This window comes from Ranitomeya imitator, chromosome 8, assembly GCF_032444005.1.
Source record: "Ranitomeya imitator isolate aRanImi1 chromosome 8, aRanImi1.pri, whole genome shotgun sequence".
In the NCBI taxonomy this organism is placed as follows: Eukaryota; Metazoa; Chordata; class Amphibia; order Anura; family Dendrobatidae; genus Ranitomeya; species Ranitomeya imitator.
In genome coordinates this window covers 182,499,904-182,527,762 of record NC_091289.1, presented here as the reverse complement: position 1 = coordinate 182,527,762, position 27,859 = coordinate 182,499,904, and the positions used below count along the sequence as shown (strand labels likewise).

General features: G+C 43.3%; 1 protein-coding gene across 1 annotated transcript; it reads left to right on the top strand.

The window, feature by feature from the left end:
* Positions 1-1,968: 1,968 nt before the first annotated feature.
* On the top strand, positions 1,969-27,214 carry LOC138648134 (mucin-2-like). The gene is made up of 8 exons (XM_069737639.1): positions 1,969-2,136; positions 9,517-9,599; positions 12,989-13,458; positions 15,665-18,397; positions 21,770-21,952; positions 24,764-25,336; positions 26,414-27,012; positions 27,149-27,214. The coding sequence occupies exons 1-8, from the start codon at positions 1,969-1,971 to the stop codon at positions 27,212-27,214; spliced, it is 4,875 nt and encodes a 1,624-aa protein (XP_069593740.1).
* Positions 27,215-27,859: the final 645 nt, after the last annotated feature.

Genomic DNA, 27,859 nt, shown 5'->3' with positions numbered 1-27,859 from the left:
ATAGCTGTTTTTGTCAGGGGAAGTCACAGCCAGAAGTGCACTTTCCCTAGAGCAGTATTTCCTCATCAGATGCCATAAAGGATTTCTGGCTGATTTTGCAGAGGAACTTGCAACAAGCCATTGCCCTTCTTCAAATAAATGGTGTCTTCCATGTAATGCAAGAGTGGCTTAAATGGGTAGTCAACAACCCCTTAAAAAAAGGTCCAGCATGATGGCCACATAAAAAATAATAATAAAAAGTTACTCAGCAACTTATCTGATTCCCAATCGGGAGATGCACAGTGTGGTATCAGTACGAGAGTAAACTTTTTTTATTCAAATTTGACTACCATGTTGGGCAAATTTTGTAAAAAAATAAAATAAAATAGTTGTGGACAACTTCTTTAAGTCTGTCAAAATGGATCTGTAGAGTGCCTGCCTGTACTACCGTGTTTCCCCGATAGTAAGACACCCCCGAAAGAAAGACGTAGTTGGGGTTTTAGCGGGGTCGGCTAATGTAAGACGTACCCCGAAAGTAAGACGTAGTAAATACCGTAGTGCTGACTAGTGTCGGGGTCGGCCGAAACTCGATGGTTCCCAGGGTCTGAAGGAGAGGAAACTCTCCTTCAGGCCATGCGATCCATATTTAAGTGTAAAATAAAGAATTAAAATAAAAAATATCGCTATACTTACCCTCTGACGCGCCCTGGTACTAACCGGGAACCTTCCTTCCTTCGAATCAGCGCTTCCAGGACCTACGGTGACGTCGCGGTGACGTCGCGGCTTGTGATTGGTCGCGCGAGCGGTCACATGGGCGGTCGCGCGACCAATCACAAGCCGCGACGTCACCGCGACGTCACCGCAGGTCCTGGAAGCGCTGATTCGAAGGAAGGAAGGTTCCCGGTTAGTACCAGGGCACGTCAGAGGGTAAGTATAGCGATATTTTTTATTTTAATTCTTTATTTTACACTTAAATATGGATCGCGGGGCCTGAAGGAGAGTTTCCTCTCCTTCAGATCCTGGGAACCATCCAGGGATACCTTCCGATACTTGTGTCCCATTGACTTGTATTGATATCGGTATTGGCGATATCCGATATTTTTCGGGTATCGGCCGATACTATCCGATACCGATACTTTCAAGTATCGGACGGTATCGCTCAACACTAGTACGGTAGTAAACTGTACGTTGGGAAAAAAAACGCAGCGTTTTTTTTTTCCAATGTAAGACATACCCCGAAAGTAAGACATAGTGGGACTTTTGAGTGGTAAAAGAATGTAAGACACTGTCTTACTTTCGGGGAAACACGGTAGCTTCAACTGTGGATTCCTTAGTGGGGGACTTCCAGTCTATGATGTCACTATAAGCAGTGTTTTTCTTCTGGAGAGCCCATTTAAGACCCTTGTTAGGAAGTTCAGACAGAAAACCTTTTAAATAGATTGGCCCCCAAAAAAGGCATTTATCCTATATTCATAGGGTGGGTGACAAACAGAGTGGAGGTTCTGCCATTGGAACCCTCACAAGTCAGTAAAACAAGTTTTCTTTTGGGAAGTGTGTTCGAAGTGGTCACACATGCTCCCTTCATCTTCAGAAAGAGGACGTGGGTAGTCATCGGGGGTCCCTTTAGTGGATCCCCCCAGGGATCATACTGTGGATAGGTAAGAAATGTTTTTGGGAAGTTTTTTATTTGAAATTAAAAAAAGGAAGAAAAAGAGAAAATAAAGGTCAGAAGAGGACATATCGTGAAGGGGAAAAAACAGTCACTTGTTGGAGGATGGAAATATTTAAAAAATGCATGTATGGTTTTAAAGCAATAAAATGGATTTAATTATTTATATATATATATATATATATAAATATTAGGAAGCAGTGACACTATGACCTGATTGTACAGTTCCTGACTACACCTGTCATACCTCACATTCTTCTCTGTTACATTAGTATATTAATTATAATTAACGATGTACCGAGGCGCGAGATCACGATCCGATGCTCACTGTGTTATCACTGAAGGAGGACATGTTGCCCGTGCCTGCTGATATCTGTCACCGCCTGATCCATCCTCCATTTATAAAAGTCACTGCCATCTTTAATGTCGATCACTTGACTCTGCCTGGAGAGAGAGGACTATTCTGGACGAGTCTAAGAGACGGACAGGTAAGTGGCCAAAATGGAAGATGCATTTACTTTTTATTAAATAATATTTTATAGGGAATGTTTTGTTTTTGTTTTTTACCTGAAGGGCTAATCCCATCAGGGTCATTCATGGTTTTGACACAAATGTACCTTTTAATTCAGGTTCCAATTCTATGTCTATGTCAAAAAGGTTATCATCCTGGCTGGAGAATAGTGATGTGTCCATGTATAAAGTGCCGCTCTCTCCATTCATTTCTATGGACTTTATAGAAACTTTCTAGAGTCCTAGAGTTGGGCGTTATCTTGTGTAAATTACTTTAGATGTCTGTGATATAAAAACTCCTTTATTATTAAATATAAACAGATTTTTTTCCCACTCATTTTTATATAATAGGTGCTCAAATACTGTTTTTAATTTACTTTCAATAAACTTTATATAAATGAATTATGTAAGGGAATATAAAAATCTTTGTAACATATTATATCAGGGAAAAAGCCATCTTTCTCCATTTATGATTCACTTTTTCTACCCACCCTCAATATATTAAATATATTATCCATTTTGAAAAACCGCTAAAATCATCTCAAAGGATCACCTTACTGCTGCTTATTGAAGTCTATAAAGAGAAAGGAGAGGAAAAGTCAAGAGGTCAGTGAGGGAGAGAAGCAAATAGATGCTGCTGCATTCTAAGAAGAGTTTATCTCATCCCAGAGATGGAGTCACAGCTACGCTGCTTAGTACTTCTGTATAATACCATCCATACTACTACTGCTTCACAACATGTGCTACAAAGTTATAGGAGAGCAGGAATCACTCATGTCTGTGTGTGATGTGTATGGGATACAATATAGCAGCCTAGTTTCCTAGTCTCTACCCAATAGATGAAAGAGAATGGAAAATAAGAGATAAGGCCTGTAGGAGAAAACCAGTGAAAAATTAAAGGTAAAATCCATATAATGGTCAGAAATAGTGTTATTCCTCCTGTACTCAACTTATTATGAAAACTCACATGGAATAACAGGTGGCTAAAAGTATTTAATAGAGATATGATTATTTTAATTCCTGACTAGATATCTTCACTGTGTCGTTCAGAAAGTCTCATGATGCAGTTTCTAATTGTAAAAGCTGAAATATCTTATTATATGACATAAAATGCTACAAGTTTTATTTATTAATCTTTTACCCACTTTGGATGTACTTGTAACATATTTGTTATATTCGTAATTATTTTGACCTGGAAAATCATATTTTCTTGTAATTTTTAACGCACAATGAATTTTGTGAAAACAAAATCCAAAAAAACATTTGCGGAAGTGCGTATTTTTTTCCCCCTTTTTCAAAAAATCCCATGGGGGAATGGATGGTGTCAATCAAAAGAACAGTGAAAGCTCCAAAAACACAAGCTTTGTGTCGAGCAGAAATGAAAAAAGTTATGGCTCATGGAAGAAGGGGAGGAAAAACCAAAAGCGAACTAATAGAAAAAAGCCATGTCGGGTAGAGGTTCATTTATGTAGGTTTTTTGGCAATAAAATGAAAAAGAAATGCCATGGATGCACAGTACATGTGAGTTGTTTGGGAATGTAGACTTTTATGGGTTGGAAAGAATGAGTTGTATGTTGCAAAAAACTGGAGGTGAAACCGATCTTTTCACCACCTTATTAACATTTGGAAGACTTGAAAAACTTTCACTCCTAAGGAATCCGTACTTTCATTCTTACTTAAAAAAGCCCAAACCCTTGATGTAGGGATAGGTAAAGCCTTCTATGATTGTATACCTGGCCCGGACTGGGTGACGGCTTAGCCCCTATACAGGTATATTCCGCTTCTACTGTATAAGTGACAGCTCTAGCTGTTGTGGATACCCAATGAACTGGAAACCATTGTTGGGAAACATTGCCTTGGGGTGGCCATGGCTGGATGCAGACTGTACAGTAAATCATAGACACGAAAGGTGGCCATAGACATTAGGAGAACAATGGCTGAACTCACCAATTTTATCGGGAGTGACGAACCATGTGTATAGGACTGTCTAAACGCTCCCCAAACTAGAGCTGTAAGAAATTAGGAGAATGCCCAAATCTTTTATTTGTTGATGAATTTGGAGTTGACAGAAGATACTAGGTAAACAGGAATCTGAGGATAGAGGAGCCTGCAAGTTAAGGAAGGGTCGGTAGGGATCAGTGAAGTCTGTAGGTAAATAAAAAAAGGTTTGGCGGGACAAAGTTGTCTAGATGTGACCAAGAAGTCAGTTGGCGAAAAAATAGTTAGGAGGTGACAGAGGAGAGTCCATCAGGGTCCATTGGGGTCAGGACTCCCTTTACCCTTTGAGATTTCTCTGGGACAGAAGGTTCTAGAGAGGGGAGAGGACTTTTGAAGACATAGAGGTGTCTGCAGGGGACAGAGGAGTCAGGACAGGACAGTGGTGACTCCATAGAGGACGGTGGTATTTGGAGCATATCAAGAGGATTCTGAAAGGGACAGAGTTTCTGGAGTGAATAAAGGAGTCAGGAGGGCACGAAGAAGTCAGGTGGAAGCAAAGATGTTTGAAGTGGACAAAAATGTCTGGTGTGAACAAAGGTTAATGGCAGGTACAGATCTAAGAGGTTTTTTCTTAAAAACAAGAAAACTGACTACTCCTGAGACCTCATGTTTCAGCCCTGCTGACTATTCCCCAAAAAGAGATTTTTCAGACTGTCTACATTCTTTGGTATTTCTAGAACTCGGTCTTGTTCTTTAGGATTATTTTTATTAGCAATACTTTAATAATTAATAAATGAAATGATTAAAATTCATTCATTTTATTGTCACCCTGCCTCTCAAGATTGTGTTTTATTTGGCTTTTACTCATCTTCTATTACATCTTAACTTATCATTGTCCTTGTGTGACCTGGACATGGATTTGTATTAAGGTTACCATAGATCTTACTTTAATATTAGAGGTAAATTGAATTATCCAAAGTGATGGAGGGGTATGAAGAGGTCTCACAAGGTAATTAGTAGGCCAATAAATATAGACATTCATGGGTATTACTTTTGGCGTAATTAAAAAGGAAGGAGCTGCCTGAAAAACTAGAAAACTTGAGAACACAGTAGAGTATTAGGTGATACAGGTGGCCCTTTCAGGGTCCATTGCTGGGTCAAATAATAGTGTTTTAGGAAAGATAAGGGTTTGTTTTAAAAATAAGGGAAATGGGCCTTTTAACATTCTTGGCTTCTTCCTATTTTTCTTTATTTTAGTTTATCATGTTCCAGGGCCATCAATTATGTGTGGCTACTATGTTAGCTAATAGTCTACATCTGATCTCTTTTGGATTTTACTCTTGAATTGCAACCCATATTTGTATATATATATATATATATATATATATATATAGTCATGGACAAAAGTGTTGGCACGCTTGAAATTGTTCCACAAAATGCAGTATTTTTACCAGAAAATTACTGCAATTACACATGTTTTGCTATACACCTTTATTTCCTTTGTGTGTATTGGCGCAACAAAAAAAAACTCAGAGAAAAAAAGGCAAAACCCCAAAAAGGTCCAGACAAAAAATTGTTGGCACTATTCCAAAATTGTGGGCAAAAAGCATTGTTTCGAGCATATGATGCTCATTCAGACTCACCTGTGGCAAGTAACAGGTGTTGGCTATATGTAAATCACACCTGAAGCCGCATAAAAAGGAAAGAAGTTAACTTAATCTTTGCTTTGTGTGTCTGTGTGTGTCGGAACAGAAAGAGGAGAAGAAAACTGTCTGAAGACTTGAGAACCAAAATTGTTGAAAAATAACAGGTTACAAGTCCATCTCCAGAGATCTTGATGTTTTTTGCCCACGGTGCGCAACATAATCAAGAAGTTTACAATCCATGGCACTGCTGCTAATCTCCCTGGACATAGATGGCAGAGAAAAATTGATGAAAGGTTGCAAAGCAGGATATTCCAGATGGTGCATAAGCAACTTCCAAAGAAATTAAAGCTGTCCTGCAGACTCAGGGTGTCAGGGTGCATCAGTGTCAGCGTGAGCTATCTGTCAACATTTGAATGAAATGAGACACCGTGTCAAGAAACTCAGTAGGACCCAACTGCTGACACAGAGACGTAAAAAAAACTAGACTGCAATGTACAAGAGTAAGCCAAAATCCTTCTGGGAAAGCATCTTGTGAACAGATGAGGCCAAGATATAGCTTTTTAGTAAAGCACATCATTTTACTGTTTGCCGAAAATTGAATGAGGCCTACAAAGAAAAAAACACAGTACCTACAGTCAAATATGGTGGGTAGGTTCAAAGATATTTTGGTGTTGTTTTGCTGCCTCTGTCACCTTGACTGTGTGCAAGACATCATGAAATCTGAAGATTACCAAACAATTCTTGGTCACAATGTAGTGTCTTGGGTCTTCCAGCAGGAAAATGACCCCAAACACACTTCAAGAAGTGCCCAGAATTGGATGAAAACAGTGTGGGGAGTTCTGAAATGGCAGCAATGAGTTTGGATATAAATCCCATTATACACCTCTGGAGAGATCTTAAAATTGCTGTTGGGAGAAGACAACCTTCACATATAAGAGACCTAGAGCACATTGCAAAAGAAGAGTTTTCCAAAATTCCATCTGAGAGGTGTAAGAAGCAGGTTGATAGTTATAGGAAGCGATTGATTTCAGTTATTCATTCCAAATGGTGTGCAATCAAATATTAAGTTGAGGGTGCCAATAATTTTGTTAGTAATTAGGAAAACACGGCATTTCTGGAATTCTGGTGGTGCACAAGTAGGATAACCAAATACGTCAGCTGTGATGTAGAAATACTTGGCACTAGTATAGAGGTGTTCAAGAACTTATTTGAGTGAAGAAATTCCAGAAAAATGAGACGTTTTGGTCAATACCTGACCTTCATCAGTCATTTAGATAGAGGAGATCTGTGTGGCAGCGTGCTGTGTGAGGGTCTGCAGTGTCCACTGCTAAGACAGGAAGAGATCCACTGCAGACCACCACATAGCGCGCTGTCACACAGATCTCCTCTATCCAGATAACTGATGAAGGTCAGGTATTGACCGAAACGTCTCATTTGTCTGGAATTTCTTCACTCAATAAATAAGTTCTTGAACACCTCTATACGACTGCCAAGTATTTCTATATCCCAACAATTTTGTTGGCCAACTTTTGGAGTTTTGTATGAAATGATGTCCAATTTGCTTCCTTTTCAGTTTTTTTTTTGTCTTGTTCCATTACACACAAAGGAAATAAACGTGTGCAAAACATTTGCCTCACAGTATTGTTTCTATACTGTGCAGAATTACTCTACAGGCATATGTATCACTCTCAGTCTTTCCATTTCCATGTACAGACTGTGTGAGATGAGCTACAATGCTGCGCAGATATGACGCACTGATCACACAGACGTAGTATTGCGCGTGGATAGGAAATGCTTAATGGCTCATGACTGATAGTTTATTGCTGGAATTACCTATATTATAATTATAATAGGATCTTTATATGGGCGCTAATATCTCTCGGTGTGACCTGACTAATTGAGAAAAGGTCATAGTGTGAATTAATTAATTAGTGAACAATGAATGGTTTGAATTATATCAGTTGCATAAATTGGATTCTTCTGCTGCTGACTGTGTGAGACATTAACTTGTGCAATATAATATATGAAGATACTGGGATTTGTGTAATATAACCTCTGAGGATATTAGGTTATGCAGAATAGCAATTTTGCTTAGAATTTGACTCCGGTTTCTTGTTTTATGAAGCCAAATTATAATATTTTTGTCTCCTGATGAGTCGCTTAATTTGGGGGAAAGGGAAACTTGTAGAGACCCTTATATACAAAAAATACCATGTGCTTGACATGCATATATAAATCCCGTCCGTTACACTATAATCCCACAAACAGTGAGGAGTGAACAGAAAAAGCACAAATTAGAGAACATTTTTTTAGTAGTGAAATAATAATTTATTACATGTTTGATAAAGACAAAATTATTAAAACAAAAAAACTTAGTGACCTCAGATGTGAGAGACACTGGTGACTACAGACACCTTTAAACACACCCTATTGATAGACTATATCACAGTAAATATATTAGAATATTATAAACAATAGAAGAGGGGAACAGCCTGTAGGTAATTAATTGTGCTAGAAGCAAAACAATGCAGTTACTTGTCCTTGCGGTAACGAAAAGCTGTGTGCCCAAGTCTCATATAGAGTATAAATGGTATTACACCTAAAGTGCACTAAATATTATGGGTTATGGGTCAGAAAATCCCTCTTATTTAAATGAGTAAAACCGCAACTAGCAGAATATAACACAATGGATGCAGGAAATGAATCTCTCAACATGTACCTACAGGGTGTGTGGAGTCAGTGTCGGGTCCCTCCACCCCGACGCGCGTTTCGTTCAGACTTCTTCAGGGGGCGTCAACCCTGTAGAGATGTAATAGTCCACACTTCTTCAGGGGACGCAGAGACCCTGTAAGATGTAACAGTGTTTATTGGATTGGATCAAAGAAGACTACATTTTTTATGAAGTGTTTGATTTTATGCATCAGTCATACCCTGATAAATACGACATAATATTTCAGGGATCATTATTGTTATTTGCACATTGAAACATGAGAAGTAATGGAATGAGACTGAAGGGGAGAAGATACAGATTTGATAATGGAAAAACTTTTTGACAGTGAGGGTGATCAATAAGTGGAACAAGCTGCCACGAGAGGTGGTGAGTTCTCCTTCAATGGAAGTCTTCAAACAGAGGCTGGACAGACATCTGTCTGAGATGGTTTAGTGACTCCTGCATTGAGCAGGGGGTTGGACTAGATGACCCTGGAGATCTCTTCCATCTCTAACATTCTATGATTCTATGTACATAGCCTTCTTATATTTCTAAAATAAAGTTAATTTTTTGGAAGAATCACTTATTCAGTGAAAATTAAATTATGTTGCCCCTGAATTTTTTGGCTATACTCACTGTAGAATTGTAGGCTGACTTTTCTAGTAGAGGAAAGAGAACTCAGAAATCTCTGGAGTGCCAGAGGGGCAGCTCATTTTGTTACATGTGCGTGTAATAAAAAAAATCCACGTGTTTAGATCACGGAGAAGACACAAGTGACTCACTGATTACAGAAATTTCGGAGAATCTGAAGGACTAAGGCATCTGCTATCAGGAGGAGACTTTCCTGTATGTTTACGATGGGGTTTGATTCCTCATATTATTTACGATTAGATTCTATTAATTCCCTGACAATGACTAGTTGCAGGGAGGTCACAATCATGCGTAACATATGGAAAATGTTATTTATTAACTATTGTGCTTGGTATCCATTTTAATGGAATCAAAATTCAAGGTTGGATAATTGCTAACTTTTCTACATTTTTGACAAATTTCTTTGCTTGCAGAGTGTGACTGAGGCTACGGCGGCGGCTCAGGATGGACAGGAATACGTGTTCCTGGCTATGGCTGTGTCTTATGCTTTTGGCAGGTAAGACAGGGATAATTACAGACTGATGGCTCATTAATATGGAAATATTTCTTGGTGTGAGGAAATACGGTATATACATATCAAAGGCGAAGCCAATATGAAGATAGATTTTAAATTTAAGAGATTAATCTGCTCATGACAGTAATCTGGGAGCAAATCTGACAATCTCACAGTGAGAAAATTAATGGCAGTATATCATGTACAAAACCTAATAAACATAACAGTACATCTATTGTGCTGTCATTACGTGCATATATAATATTTCTTATCCTGTACTGATCCCGGGTTACATCCTGTATTATACTCCAGAGCTACACTCACTATTCTGCTGGTGCAGTCACTGTGTACATACATTACATTACTGATCCTGAGTTACATCCTGTATTATACTCCAGAGCTGCACTCACTATTCTGCTGGTGCAGTCACTGTGTACATACATTACATTACTGATCCTGAGTTACATCCTGTATTATACCCCAGAGCTGCACTCACTATTCTGCTGGTGCAGTCACTGTGTACATACATTACATTACTGATCCTGAGTTACATCCTGTATTATACTCCAGAGCTGCACTCACTATTCTGCTGGTGCAGTCACTGTGTACATACATTACTGATCCTGAGTTACATCCTGTATTATACTCCAGAGCTACACTCACTATTCTGCTGGTGCAGTCACTGTGTACATACATTACATTACTGATCCTGAGTTACATCCTGTATTATACTCCAGAGCTGCACTCACTATTCTGCTGGTGCAGTCACTGTGTACATACATTACATTACTGATCCTGAGTTACATCCTGTATTATACTACAGAGCTGCACTCACTATTCTGCTGGTGCAGTCACTGTGTACATACATTACATTACTGATCCTGAGTTACATCCTGTATTATACTCCAGAGCTACACTCACTATTCTGCTGGTGCAGTAAGTGTGTACATACATTACATTACTGATCCTGAGTTACATCCTGTATTATACTCCAGAGCTGCACTCACTATTCTGCTGGTGCAGTCACTGTGTACATACATTACATTACTGATCCTGAGTTACATCCTGTATTATACTCCAGAGCTGCACTCACTTGCCATAACCCGATCGTCTCTGCTACATACAGGCGATGATCAGATCGTCTGTATATAGCAGAATTGCTCACTTGCTATGAGCGCCGACCACATAGCAATCCAGCAATGACAACCATGGACGTCTGCTTGGGACCTCTGGTTGTTATGCCAACCCATCAGTGACCTGCAATTAGGTGACGGGGTCACCGATGGGCGGGATTTCTGGCGCGCTTGCAGGAAGTGCGTGTTAAAGGACGCTATCAGAGTTTGACAGCGGCATTTAACGGGTTAACAGCCACGGATGGATCACGATTCCACCCGCTGCTGTTGCAAGCGCATGTCAGCTGTATATATCAGCTGGCATGTGCCCAAAAAGGTGCGGGCTCCGGTGCTGAGGGGGAGTCCGACATCGGTGTACTATTATGTCCGATGTCGGAAAGGGGTTAATGGGTTTATGTTATAATTCAATAGTTAATATTCAGAATGTTTACATGCAAAGGTGAGAGTTTATTTTTTTTATTTTTATTACTATAGAGACAATGAAAACCGCAGCACCCACAGCTCCAGAAACACCAACAACTCCAACTGAAATAACTACAGGAACAAATGTAACAGCTGTTCCTCTAAGAACAGAAAGAGAGACAACAACTACTGTGGCCATAAATATAAAACCAGTGAGAACTGATGCTGCCATAACAAGAGTAGAGGTGACACCGGCTGTTCCCACAAGTAAAGAAACAAGAACTGGTGCCAAAACTACACAAGTTACAACAACGACAACTGCTGCTCCCAATACTACAGAAACAATGGAAACGGCTGTTCCAATAACTTCAGAGACAATGACAAGTGCTGGTGCCAAAATTACAGAAGAAATTACATCTGCTGTTTCCATAACTGCAGAAGAAATGACAACTTCTGCTGATGCTTCCATTGCTACAGAAAGAGAGACAACAACTGCTGTCCCCCAAAGTCTAAAAACTAGGACAAGTGCTGGCTCCAAAACTACAGAAGCAATTACAACTGCTGATCCCTTAACCACAAAGACAGTGAACACTCCTGCCCCCATAACTACAAAACCAGTGACAACTGCTTCCCCCTTAACTACAAAACCAGTAACAATTGCTGCTCCCGAAACAAAAGAAAAAGTGACAACATCTGCTGTTCCCATAACTACAAAAACAGGCACAACTGCTGCTCCTAGTACAACAGAAACAGTGACATCTGCTGTTCCCATAACTACAGAAAAGGTAAAAAATACTTTTCCAATAGCTTCAGAAGCAGTGACAAAACAAGAAGTAAAAACAGCTATTCCCATAACTGCGGAAAAAGTGACAACTGCTGTTCCCATAAAAACTAAAACAGTAACACCTACAGCTCCAATAACTAGAAAAACTGTGAACGCTGCGGCTCCTATAACTGCAGATACAGTTGCAACTGCTGCTTCAATAACTAGAAAAACAGTGACAACCACAGCTCTCATAACTACAAATCCAATAACTGGTGATCCCATAAATACAAAAATAACAAGAACTACTGCTCCTGTAACTAAAGAAACATTGACAACCAATACTCCAGATACAAAAGAAGCAGTGACAACATCTGATGATCCCATAACGGCAGAAACAGTGACAAAAATTACTCCCGTAACTAAAGAAGCAGCGACAAGTACTGCTCCCATAACTACAGAAACTGTAAAAATTGCTTCTCCAATAGCTACAGAAGCAGCGAAAACCAGTGTTCCCAATAGCTCAAAAAAAGTGACAACTGCTGCTTTCCTAGAAACAGCAATAGTAACAACTGCAGCTCCAGTAAGTAGAAAAACTCTGAGAACTGTGGCTCCCATTACTGCAGAAACACTGACAACTTTTGCTGCCATAACTACAGAAGCAGTGACAACATTTGCAGCTGGCGAGATTACAGAATCAGTGAAAACTGCTCCTCCCATAACTACAGAAACAATGACAAGTGCTGGGACCAAAACTGTAGTAGTTACAAATTCTGCTCCCGTAACTACAAAAACAATCACAACTGGTATTCCCATAACTACAAAACCAGATACAACTGCTGCTCCCTATATTACAAAAACAGTGATAACTACTGCCCACGAAACTAAAGAAACATTGACAACTGCTGCTGATGCTCCCATAACTACAGAGAAAGAGACAACTGCTGCTCCCATAACTAAAGAAACAGGGAAAACTGTTTATCTACTAGCTCCAGAGGCAGTAACAACAGCTGTTCCAATAACTCCAGAAACAGTGACAACAGCTGTTCCCACAACTAAACAAACAGATTCAACTGCTGATGCCCTAACTAAAGAAAGAGGGAGAACAACTGTTGCTCCTACAACAAAAGAAACAGTGACAACTGCCACTCCTACAACAAAGGAAACAGTGATAACTCCTGCTCCTGTAACAAAGGAAACAGTGACAACTGCTGCTTCTACAACAAAAGAAACAGTGACAACTGTTGCTCCTACAACAAAAGAAACAGTGACAACTGCTGCTCCTACAACAAAGGAAACAGTGATAACTCCTGCTCCTGTAACAAAGGAAACAGTGACAACTGCTGCTTTTACAACAAAAGAAGCAGTGACAACTGCCACTCCTACAACAAAGGAAACAGTGATAACTCCTGCTCCTTTAACAAAGGAAACAGTGACAACTGCTGCTTCTACAACAAAAGAAACAGTGACAACTGTTGCTCCTACAACAAAAGAAACAGTGACAACTGCCACTCCTACAACAAAGGAAACAGTGACAACTGCTGCTCCCACAGCTACCGAATCAGTGACAAATGCTGCTCCCACAACTACAGAATCAGGGACAACTGCTGCTCCCACAACTATAGAAGCAGTGACAAATGCTGCTCCCACAACTACAGAATCAGTGACAACTGCTGCTCTCACAACAGCAGAAACTGTGACAACTGCTGCTCCCACAGCTACAGAATCAGTGACAAATGCTGCTCCCACAACTACAGAATCAGTGACAACTGCTGCTCCCACAACCACAGAATCAGTGACAACTGCTGCTTCCACAACCACAGAATCAGTGACAACTGCTGCTCCCACAAGTACAGAATCAGTGACAACTGCTGCTCCCACAGCTACAGAATCTGTGACAACTGCTGCTCCCACAGCTACAGAATCAGTGACAAATGCTGCTCCCACAACTACAGAATCAGTGACAACTGCTGCTCCCACGACTACAGAATCAGTGACAACTGCTGCTCCCACAACTACAGAATCAGTGATAACTGCTGCTCCCACAACTACAGAAGCAGTGACAACTCATGCTCATACAACTACACAATCAGTGACAACTGCAGCTCCCACAACTACGGAAGCAGTGACAACTGCTGCTACCACAACTACAGAATCAGTGACAACTGCTGCTCTCACAACTACAGAAGCAGTGATAACTGCTGATCCCACAACTACAGAATCAGTGACAACTGCTGCTCCCACAACTACAAAATCAGTGACAACTGCTGCTCCCACAACTACAGAAGCAGTGACAACTGCTGCTCCCACAACTACAGAAGCAGTGACAACTGTTGCTCCCACAGCTACAAAACCAGTGACAACTGCTGCTCCCACAGCTACAGAATCAGTGACAACTGCTGCTCCCACAGCTACAGAATCAGTGACAACTGCTGCTCCCACAGCTACAGAGTCAGTGACAACTGCTGCTCCCACAGCTACAGAATCAGTTACAACTGCTGCTCCCACAACTACAGAAGCAGTGACAACTGCTGCTTCCACAACTACAGAATCAGTGACAACTGCTGCTCCCACAACTACAGAAGTAGTGACAACTGCTGCTCCTTCAGCTACAGAAGAATCAGTGACAACTGCTGCTCCCACAACTACAGAATCAATGACAGCTGCTCCCACAACCACAGAATCAGTGACAACTGCAGCTCCCAGAACTACAGAATCAGTGACAACTGCTGCTCCCACAACTACAGAAGCAGTGACAAATGCTGCTCCCACAACCACAGCATCAGTGACAACTGCTGCTCCCATAAGTTCAGAATCAGTGACAACTGCTGCTCCCACAGCTACAGAATCAGTGACAACTGCTGCTCCCACAGCTACAGAATCAGTGACAAATGCTGCTCCCACAACTACAGAATCAGTGACAACTGCTGCTCCCGCAACTACAGAAGCAGTGACAACTGCTGCTCCCACAACTACAGAATCAGTGACAACTGCTGCTCTCACAACTGCAGAAACTGTGACAACTGCTGCTCCCACAGCTACAGAATCAGTGACAAATGCTGCTCCCACAACTACAGAATCAGTGACAACTGCTGCTCCCACAAAAACAGAATCAGTGACAACTGCTGCTCCCACAAATACAGAATCAGTGACAACTGCTGCTTCCACAACTACAGAAGCAGTGACAAATGCTGCTCCCACAACCACAGTATCAGTGACAACTGCTGCTCCCACAAGTACAGAATCAGTGACAACTGCTGCTCCCACAGCTACAGAATCAGTGACAACTGCTGCTCCCACAGCTACAGAATCAGTGACAAATGCTGCTCCCACAACTACAGAATCAGTGACAACTGCTGCTCCCGCAACTACAGAAGCAGTGACAACTGCTGCTCCCACAACTACAGAATCAGTGACAACTGCTGCTCTCACAACTGCAGAAACTGTGACAACTGCTGCTCCCACAGCTACAGAATCAGTGACAAATGCTGCTCCCACAACTACAGAATCAGTGACAACTGCTGCTCCCACAAAAACAGAATCAGTGACAACTGCTGCTCCCACAAATACAGAATCAGTGACAACTGCTGCTTCCACAACTACAGAAGCAGTGACAAATGCTGCTCCCACAACCACAGTATCAGTGACAACTGCTGCTCCCACAAGTACAGAATCAGTGACAAATGCTGCTCCCACAACTACAGAATCAGTGACAAATGCTGCTCCCACAACTACAGAATCAGTGATAACTGCTGCTCCCACAACTACAGAAGAAGTGACAACTGCTGCTCATACAACTACACAATCAGTGACAACTGCTGCTCCTACAACTACAGAAGAAGTGACAACTGCTGCTCATACAACTACACAATCAGTGACAACTGCAGCTCCCACAACAACAGAAGCAGTGACAACTGCTGCTCCCACAACTACAGAATCAGTGACAACTGCTGCTCCCACAACTACGGAAGCAGTGATAACTGCTGATCCCACAACTACAGAATCAGTGACAACTGCTTCTCCCACAACTACAGAATCAGTGACAACTGCTGCTCCTACAACTACAGAAGCAGTGACAACTGCTGCTCATACAACTACACAATCAGTGACAACTGCAGCTCCCACAACTACAGAAGCAGTGACAACTGCTGCTCCCACAAGTACAGAATCAGTGATAACTGCTGCTCCCACAACTACAGAAGAAGTGACAACTGCTGCTCATACAACTACACAATCAGTGACAACTGCTGCTCCCACAACTACAGAATCAGTGATAACTGCTGCTCCCACAACTACAGAAGAAGTGACAACTGCTGCTCATACAACTACACAATCAGTGACAACTGCAGCTCCCACAACAACAGAAGCAGTGACAACTGCTGCTCCCACAACTACAGAATCAGTGACAACTGCTGCTCCCACAACTACGGAAGCAGTGATAACTGCTGATCCCACAACTACACAATCAGTGACAACTGCTTCTCCCACAACTACAGAATCAGTGACAACTGCTGCTCCTACAACTACAGAAGCAGTGACAACTGCTGCTCATACAACTACACAATCAGTGACAACTGCAGCTCCCACAACTACAGAAGCAGTGACAACTGCTGCTCCCACAAGTACAGAATCAGTGACAACTGCTGCTCCCACAACTACAGAATCAGTGACAACTGCTGCTCCCACAACTACAGAAACAGTGACAACTACTGCTCCCACAACTACAGAAGCAGTGACAACTGCTGCTCCCACAGCAACAAAACCAGTGACAACTGCTGCTCCCACTGCTACAGAACCAGTGACAACTGCTGCTCCCACAGCTACAGAATCAGTGACAACTGCTGCTCCCACAGCTACAGAGTCAGTGACAACTGCTGCTCCCACATCTACAGAATCAGTTACAACTGCTGCTCCCTCAACTACAGAAGCAGTGACAACTGCTGCTCCCACAACTACAGAATCAGTGACAACTGCTGCTTCCACAACTATAGAAGTAGTGACAACTGCTGCTCCCTCAGCTGCAGAAGAATCAGTGACAACTGCTGCTCCCACAACTACAGAATCAATGACAACTGCTCCCACAACCACAGAATCAGGGACAACTGCAGCTCCCACAACTACAGAATCAGTGACAACTGCTGCTCATACTAATACAGAATCAGTGACAACTGCTGCTCTGACAACTACAGAATCAGTGACAACTGCTGCTCCCACAACTACAGAATCAGTGACAACTGCTGCTCCCACAAATACAGAATCAGTAACAACTGCTGCTCCCACAACTACAGAATCAGTGACAACTGGTGCTCCCATAGCTACAGAATCAGTGACAACTGCTGCTCCCACAACCACAGAAGCAGTGACAACTGCTGCTCCCACAACTACAGAATCAGTGACAACTGCTGCTCCCACAACTACAGAAGTAGTGACAACTGCTGCTCCCTCAGCTACAGAAGAATCAGTGACAACTCCTGCTCCCACAACTACAGAATCAATGACAACTGCTTCCACAACCACAGAATCAGTGACAACTGCTGCTCCCACAACTACAGAAGCAGTGATAACTGCTGCTCCCACAACTACAGAAGCAGTGATAACTGCTGATCCCACAACTACAGAAGCAGTGACAACTGCTGCTCCCACAACTAAAGAAACAGTGACAACTGCTGCTCCTACAACAACAGAAACAGTGACCACTGTTGCTCCTACAACCACAGAAACATTGACAACTGCTGCTCCCACAACTGCAGAAGCAGTGATAACTGCTGCTCTCACAACTACAGAAGCAGTGATAACTGCTGATCCCACAACTACAGAAGCAGTGACAACTGCTGCTCCCACAACTACAGAAACAGTGACAACTGCTGCTCCTACAACAACAGAAACAGTGACCACTGCTGCTCCTACAATGACAGAAACATTGACAACTGCTGCTCTGACAACTACAGAATCAGTGACAACTGCTGCTCCCACAACTACAGAATCAGTGACAACTGCTGCTCCCACAAATACAGAATCAGTAACAACTGCTGCTCCCACAACTACAGAGTCAGTGACAACTGGTGCTCCCATAGCTACAGAATCAGTGACAACTGCTGCTCCCACAACTACAGAAGCAGTGACAACTGCTGCTCCCACAACTACAGAATCAGTGACAACTGCTGCTCCCACAACTATAGAAGTAGTGACAACTGCTGCTCCCTCAGCTACAGAAGAATCAGTGACAACTGCTGCTCCCACAACTACAGAATCAATGACAACTGCTTCCACAACCACAGAATCAGTGACAACTGCTGCTCCCACAACTACAGAATCAGTGACAACTGCTGCTCCCACAACCACAGAAGCAGTGACAAATGCTGATCATACAACTATTGAATCAGTGACAACTGCTGCTCCCACAACTACAGAAGCAGTGACAACTGCTGCTCCCACAGCTACAGAAGCAGTGACAACTGCTGCTCCCACAACCACAGAATCAGTGACAACTGCTCCTCTCACAAGTACAGAATCAGTGACAACTGCTGCTCCCACAGCTACAGAATCAGTGACAACTGCTGCTCCCACAGCTACAGAATCAGTGACAACTGCTGCTCCTACAACTACAGAATCAGTGACAACTGCTGCTCCCACAACTACAGAATCAGTGACAACTGCTGTTCCCACAAATACAGAATCAGTGACAACTGCTGCTCCCACAACTACAGAATCAGTGACAACTGCTGCTCCCACAGCTACAGAAGCAGTGACAACTGCTGCTCCCACAACTACAGAATTAGTGACAACTGCTGTTCTCACAATTGCAGAAACAGTGACAACTGCTGCTCCCACAACTACAGAATCAGTGATAACTGCTGCTCCCACAACTACAGAAGCAGTGATAACTGCTGAGCCCACAACTACAGAAGCAGTGACAACTGCTGCTCCCACAACTACAGAAAAAGTGTCAACTGTTGGTCCCACAACTACAAAAACAGTGACAACTGCTGCTCCCAGAACTACAGTAACAGTGACAACTGCTGCTCCCACAACTACAGAATCAGAGACAGCTGCTGCTCCCACAACTACAGAATCAGTGGCAACTGCTGCAACCACAAATACAGAATCAGTGACAACTGCTGCTCCCACAACTACAGAATCAGAGACAACTGCTGCTCCTACAACTACGGAATCAGTGACAACTGCTGCTCCCACACCTACAGAAGCAGTGACAACTGCTGGTCCCAAAACTACAGAATCAGTGACAACTGCTGCTCTCACAACTGAAGAAACAGTGACAACTGCTGCTCCCAAAACTACAGAATCAGTGACAACTGCTGCTCCCACAACTACAGAATCAGTGATAACTGCTGCTCTCACAGCTGCAGAAACAGTGAAATTTGCTGCTCACGATACTACAGAAACAGTGACAACTTCAGCTACAGAAAGAGAGACAAAAACTGTTGCTCCCATAATCAAAGAAACAGTGACAACTGATGCTGCCACAACTACAGAAAGAGAGAGAACAACTGCACATCCAATAAATAGAAAAACTATGAAATTTGTGACTCCTATAACTGCAGAAACAATGACAACTGATGCTTCAGTAACCAAAAAAACAGTGACAACTGCTGCTCCCATAACTACAGAAACACTGACAAGTTCTGCTGACATAACTACAGAAGCTGTGACAACATCTGTAGCTCTCCTAACTACAGATGTAGTGACAACTGCTGTTCCCAAAACAACAAGAACATTGACAGCTGCTGCTCCCATAATTAGAGAAGCAGTGCCAACTGCTGCTCCCACAACTACAGAATCAGTGACAACTGCAGCTCCCACAACTACAGAATCAGTGACAACTGCTGCTCCCACAACTACAGAATCAGTGACAACTGCTGCTTCCACAACTACAGAAGTAGTGACAACTGCTGCCCCCTCAGCTGCAGAAGAATCAGTGACAACTGCTGCTCCCACAACTACAGAATCAATGACAACTGCTCCCACAACCACAGAATCAGGGACAACTGCAGCTCCCACAACTACAGAATCAGTGACAACTGCTGCTCATACTACTACAGAATCAGTGACAACTGCTGCTCTGACAACTACAGAATCAGTGACAACTGCTGCTCCCACAACTACAGAATCAGTGACAACTGCTGCTCCCACAAATACAGAATCAGTAACAACTGCTGCTCCCACAACTACAGAGTCAGTGACAACTGGTGCTCCCATAGCTACAGAATCAGTGACAACTGCTGCTCCCACAACTACAGGAGCAGAGACAACTGCTGCTCCCACAACTACAGAATCAATGACAACTGCTGCTCCCTCAGCTACAGAAGAATCAGTGACAACTCCTGCTCCCACAACTACAGAATCAATGACAACTGCTTCCACAACCACAGAATCAGTGACAACTGCTGCTCCCACAACTACAGAAGCAGTGATAACTGCTGCTCCCACAACTACAGAAGCAGTGATAACTGCTGATCCCACAACTACAGAAGCAGTGACAACTGCTGCTCCCACAACTAAAGAAACAGTGACAACTGCTGCTCCTACAACAACAGAAACAGTGACCACTGCTGCTCCTACAACCACAGAAATATTGACAACTGCTGCTCCCACAACTGCAGAAGCAGTGATAACTGCTGCTCTCACAACTAGAGAAGCAGTGATAACTGCTGATCCCACAACTACAGAAGCAGTGACAACTGCTGCTCCCACAACTACAGAAACAGTGACAACTGCTGCTCCTACAACAACAGAAACAGTGACCACTGCTGCTCCTACAACGACAGAAACATTGACAACTGCTGCTCTGACAACTACAGAATCAGTGACAACTGCTGCTCCCACAACTACAGAATCAGTGACAACTGCTGCTCCCACAAATACAGAATCAGTAACAACTGCTGCTCCCACAACTACAGAGTCAGTGACAACTGGTGCTCCCATAGCTACAGAATCAGTGACAACTGCTGCTCCCACAACTACAGAAGCAGTGACAACTGCTGCTCCCACAACTACAGAATCAGTGACAACTGCTGCTCCCACAACTACAGAAGTAGTGACAACTGCTGCTCCCTCAGCTACAGAAGAATCAGTGACAACTGCTGCTCCCACAACTACAGAATCAATGACAACTGCTTCCACAACCACAGAATCAGTGACAACTGCTGCTCCCACAACTACAGAATCAGTGACAACTGCTGCTCCCACAACCACAGAAGCAGTGACAAATGCTGATCATACAACTATTGAATCAGTGACAACTGCTGCTCCCACAACTACAGAAGCAGTGACAACTGCTGCTCCCACAACAACAGAATCAGTGACAACTGCTGCTCCCACAACCACAGAATCAGTGACAACTGCTCCTCTCACAAGTACAGAATCAGTGACAACTGCTGCTCCCACAGCTACAGAATCAGTGACAACTGCTGCTCCCACAGCTACAGAATCAGTGACAACTGCTGCTCCTACAACTACAGAATCAGTGACAACTGCTGCTCCAACAACTACAGAATCAGTGACAACTGCTGTTCCCACAAATACAGAATCAGTGACAACTGCTGCTCCCACAACTACAGAATCAGTGACAACTGCTGCTCCCACAACTACAGAAGCAGTGACAACTGCTGCTCCCACAACTACAGAATTAGTGACAACTGCTGCTCCCACAACTACAGAATCAGTGATAACTGCTGCTCCCACAACTACAGAAGCAGTGATAACTGCTGAGCCCACAACTACAGAAGCAGTGACAACTGCTGCTCCCACAACTACAGAAAAAGTGTCAACTGTTGGTCCCACAACTACAAAAACAGTGACAACTGCTGCTCCCAGAACTACAGTAACAGTGACAACTGCTGCTCCCACAACTACAGAATCAGAGACAACTGCTGCTCCCACAACTACAGAATCAGTGGCAACTGCTGCAACCACAAATACAGAATCAGTGACAACTGCTGCTCCCACAACTACAGAATCAGAGACAACTACTGCTCCTACAACTACGGAATCAGTGACAACTGCTGCTCCCACACCTACAGAAGCAGTGACAACTGCTGGTCCCAAAACTACAGAATCAGTGACAACTGCTGCTCTCACAACTGAAGAAACAGTGACAACTGCTGCTCCCAAAACTACAGAATCAGTGACAACTGCTGCTCCCACAACTACAGAATCAGTGATAACTGCTGCTCTCACAGCTGCAGAAACAGTGAAATTTGCTGCTCACGATACTACAGAAACAGTGACAACTTCAGCTACAGAAAGAGAGACAAAAACTGTTGCTCCCATAATCAAAGAAACAGTGACAACTGATGCTGCCACAACTACAGAAAGAGAGAGAACAACTGCACATCCAATAAATAGAAAAACTATGAAATTTGTGACTCCTATAACTGCAGAAACAATGACAACTGATGCTTCAGTAAGCAAAAAAACAGTGACAACTGCTGCTCCCATAACTACAGAAACACTGACAAGTTCTGCTGACATAACTACAGAAGCTGTGACAACATCTGTAACTCTCCTAACTACAGATGTAGTGACAACTGCTGTTCCCAAAACAACAAGAACAATGACAGCTGCTGCTCCCATAATTAGAGAAGCAGTGCCAACTGCTGCTCCCACAACTACAGAATCAGTGACAACTGCAGCTCCCACAACTACAGAATCAGTGACAACTGCTGCTCCCACAACTACAGAATCAGTGACAACTGCTGCTCCCACAATTACAGAAGCAGTGACAACTGCTGCTCCCACAACTACAGAATCAGTGACAACTGCTGCTCCCACAACTACAGAATCAGTGACAACTGCTGCTCCCACAGCTACAGAATCAGTGACAACTGCTCCCACAGCTAAAGAATCAGTGACATCTGCTGCTCCAACAACTATAGAAGCAGTGACAATTGCTGCTCCCACAACTACAGAAACATTGACAACTGCTGCTCCCACAACTACAGAATCAGTGAGGACTGCTGCTCCCACAACTAGAGAATCAGTGACAACTGCTGCTCCCACAACTACAGAATCAGTGAAAACTGCTGCTCCCACAACTAAAGAATCAGTGACAACTCCTGCTCTCACAATTGCAGAAACAGTGACAACTGCTGCTCCCACAACTACAGAATCAGTGATAACTGCTGCTCCCACAACTACAGAATCAGTGATAACTGCTGCTCCCACAACTACAGAAGCAGTGATAACTGCTGATCCCACAACTACAGAATCAGTGACAACTGCTGCTCCCACAGCTACAGAATCAGTGACAACTGCAGCTCCCACAACTACAGAATCAGTGACAACTGCTGCTCCCACAACAACAGAATCAGTGACAACTGCTGCTCCCACAACTACAGAAGCAGTGACAACTGCTGCTCCCACAACTACAAAATCAGTGACAACTGCTGCTCCCACAACTACAGAATCAGTGACAACTGCTCCCACAGCTACAGAATCAGTAACAACTGCTCCCACAGCTACAGAATCAGTGACAACTGCTGTTCCCACAACTACAGAATCAGTGACAACTGCTGCTCCCACACCTACAGAAGCAGTGACAACTGCTGCTCCCACAACTACAGAATCAGTGACAACTGCTGCTCCCACAACTACAGAATCAGTGACAACTTCTGCTCCCACAACTACAGAATCAGTGACAACTGCTGCTCCCACACCTACAGAAGCAGTGACAACTGCTGCTCCCACAACTACAGAATCAGTGACAACTGCTGCTCCCACAACTACAGAAGCAGTGACAACTGCTGGTCTCACAACTACAGAATCAGTGATAACTGCTGCTCTCACAACTGCAGAAACAATGACAACTGATGCTTCAGTGACCAAAAAAACAGTGACAACTGCTGCTCCCATAACTTCAGAAACACTGGCAAGTTCTGCTGACATAACTATAGAAGCTGTGACAACATCTGCAGCTCTCCTAACTACAGATGTAGTGACAACTGCTGTTCCCAAAACAACAACAACAGTGACAAATGTTGCTCCCATAATTAGAGAAACAGTGCCACCTATTTCTCCCATAACTATAGAACCAGAGAAAACTGCTACTCCCACAACTACAGAAGCAGTGACAACTGCTGCTTCTACAGCTACAGAAACAGTGAAAACTGCTGCTCCCACAACTTCAGAAACAGTGACAACTGTTGCTCCCACAACTACAGAATCAGTGACAACTGCTGCTCCCACAACTACAGAATTACGGACAACTGCTGCTCCCACAACTACAGAAGCAGTGACAACTGCTCCCACAGCTACAGAATCAGTAACAACTGCTCCCACAGCTACAGAATCAGTGACAACTGCTGTTCCCACAACTACAGAATCAGTGACAACTGCTGCTCCCACACCTACAGAAGCAGTGACAACTGCTGCTCCCACAACTACAGAATCAGTGACAACTGCTGCTCCCACAACTACAGAATCAGTGACAACTTCTGCTCCCACAACTACAGAATCAGTGACAACTGCTGCTCCCACACCTACAGAAGCAGTGACAACTGCTGCTCCCACAACTACAGAATCAGTGACAACTGCTGCTCCCACAACTACAGAAGCAGTGACAACTGCTGGTCTCACAACTACAGAATCAGTGATAACTGCTGCTCTCACAACTGCAGAAACAATGACAACTGATGCTTCAGTGACCAAAAAAACAGTGACAACTGCTGCTCCCATAACTTCAGAAACACTGGCAAGTTCTGCTGACATAACTATAGAAGCTGTGACAACATCTGCAGCTCTCCTAACTACAGATGTAGTGACAACTGCTGTTCCCAAAACAACAACAACAGTGACAAATGTTGCTCCCATAATTAGAGAAACAGTGCCACCTATTTCTCCCATAACTATAGAACCAGAGAAAACTGCTACTCCCACAACTACAGAAGCAGTGACAACTGCTGCTTCTACAGCTACAGAAACAGTGAAAACTGCTGCTCCCACAACTTCAGAAACAGTGACAACTGTTGCTCCCACAACTACAGAATCAGTGACAACTGCTGCTCCCACAACTACAGAATTACGGACAACTGCTGCTCCCACAACTACAGAAGCAGTGACAACTGCTGCTCCCACAACTACAGAATCAGTGACAACTGCTGCTCCCACAACCACAGAATCAGTGATAACTGCTGCACCCACAACTACAGAAGCAGTGACAACTGCTGCTCTCACAACTACAGAATCAGTGATAATTCCTGCTCCCACAACTACAGAATCAGTGACAACTGCTGCTCCCACAACTATAGAATCACTGACAACTGCGGCTCCCACAACTACAGAATCAGTGACAACTGCTGCTCCCACAACTACAGAATCAATGACAACTGGTGCTCCCACAACTACAGAAGCAGTGACAAGTGCTGCTCCCACAACTACAGAATCAGCGACAACTGCTGCTTCCACAACTACAGAATCAGTGACAAGTACTGCTCCCACAACTACAGAAGCAGTGACAACTGCTGCTCCCACAACTACAGAATCAGTGACAACTGCTCCCACAGCTACAGAATCAGTGACAACTGCTCCCACAGCTACAGAATCAGTGACAACTGCTGTTCCCACAACTACAGAATCAGTGACAACTGCTGCTCCCACACCTACAGAAGCAGTGACAACTGCTGCTCCCAAAACAACAGAATCAGTGACAACTGCTGCTCCCATCACTACAGAATCAGTGATAACTGCTGCTCCCACAACTACAGATGCAGTGACAACTGCTTCTCCCACAACTACAGAATCAGTGACAACTGCTGCTCCCACAACTACAGAATCAGTGACAACTGCTGCTCCCACAACTACAGAATCAGTGATAACTGCTGCTCCCACAACTACAGAAGCAGTGACAACTGCTGCTCCCACAACTACAGAAAAATTGACAACTGCTGCTCCCACAACTACAGAAACAGTGACAACTGCTGCTCCCACAACTACAGAAACAGTGACAACTGCTGCTCCCACAACTACAGAATCAGTGAAAACTGCTGCTCCCACAACTACAGAATCACTGACAACTGCTGCTCCCACAACTAAAGAATCACTGACAACTGCTGCTCCCACAACTACAGAAACAGTGACAACTGCTGCTCCCACAACTACAGAATCAGTGATAATTCCTGCTCCCGCAACTACAGAATCAGTGACAACTGCTTCTCCCACAACTACAGAAGCAGTGACAACTGCTGTTCCCACAACTACAGAATCAGTGACAATTGCTTCTCTCATTATGTCTGAAACACTGATGCATAGTGCTGCAACAACTACAAAAACTCTGACAACTGCTATTCTCATAAATAAAGAAACAGGGACAACTGCTGCTCCCAATAGTAAAGACACCACGACAACAACTGCTGCTCCTATATCTAGAGAAACACTGACAACTGCTGCTCCCATAAGTACAGGACCACTAACAACATCAATTTTTCCCATAACTACAGAAACACCAACAACATCTGCTTCTATATCTAAAAAAACACTGACAACTGTTGCTTCTGCAACTGCAGAAACACTGACATTAACTGCAGGTCAAAGAATTACAGAAAGACTGACAACGGCGGCTCCTACATCTACAGTGATGCTGACAACTGCTGCTCCTATATCTATAGGGACGCTGACAACTGCTGCTCCAAAAAATACAGTAAAACTCTCCGCTGCTTTTGCCATACATAGAGAAACACTGACCTCATCTTCTCCTATGACTAGAGACACACAGACAACAGAAGTACTTAAGACAACGTCTGCGAGCACAACTAAAGGAACGCCAACAACTACTGATCCCATAACTGCAAAAAGACCGACACCTGCTGCTACTACAGGGAAACTGGAAAGTGATGTTGCTCCTAAAACTGCATTAACAAAGACAACAGCTACTCCCAAACCTGCAGAAATACTTAATGCTCCCCCGATAACTACAGGAACACTAAAAACATCTGCTGCTCCCATAACTACAGGAATCACAACTGCTGCTCCTGTAACTGGAGAGACTCCCTCCCTAACTGCTGTAAGGTTCTCCTTCACAATTACGAGTATGGAGTTTGATGAAAGACTTTTAAATACAACTGATCCTTATTACATCGAGCTAAAGAAAAGGATTGAACAGCTGGTGAGACTACAATTATTGTCACACTTTTATATCACGAAGCTGAATCAGGGGCAAAATAACATCTATGATTTATGGCTGACATTCGGCATTCTGTGGTCTGACATTACTGATATCTTCTGTTATATCTTACATACAGGTATTCCAGGCGATAAGAACAATTTATCCTTCCTGTCAATCCGTGGAAATAACTGGATTCAGGTAAGTTATTAATGATAATAATGGTCGTTTCTTGGGTCTCGGTCATCGGGTCACCAGTTTGGGGTTTGATGATTTACTATCGGTGAATAAGTGATCTTAGGGAGGCGAATATATGTGTAAAGCTTCTTTCACACTTCAGTTGTTTGGAGTCAGTCTGCTCCGACATAGTGACGGATCCGTCACAATTGTTGAGAAAACGGTTCTAACGGATCCGTTTTTTTGACGGATCCGTTACATGGGGGTTGTCTGGGAAAAGTATCTACTTTTTGGAGCATGCGCAATTAAAAAAAGCGGATTGGGGCGACGGATCCGCCAAATGACGGCCGCGACCATAGACGGCCATTCTATGGAATGGCGGAGGTGACGGATCCGTCGAGAACCGCCATTTCGGCGCAGACAAAAAACGTTATAATGTCCGTCAATGTCTAGATGACATCCGCCAAATCTCGACGGATCCGTCACATGACGGATGGAACGGACGACCATCCGCCACAATCCGTCGCTAATGTATGTCTATGGGAAAATAGCGGATCTGTCAAAAAAAAAAATGGCGGATCCGCTATTTGAGGAAAATGGCGGTTTCAGACTGACGCCAAAAGACTGAAGTGTGAAAGAGGCCTAATCAGTGACAAAACTTGTCTCTCTCCCC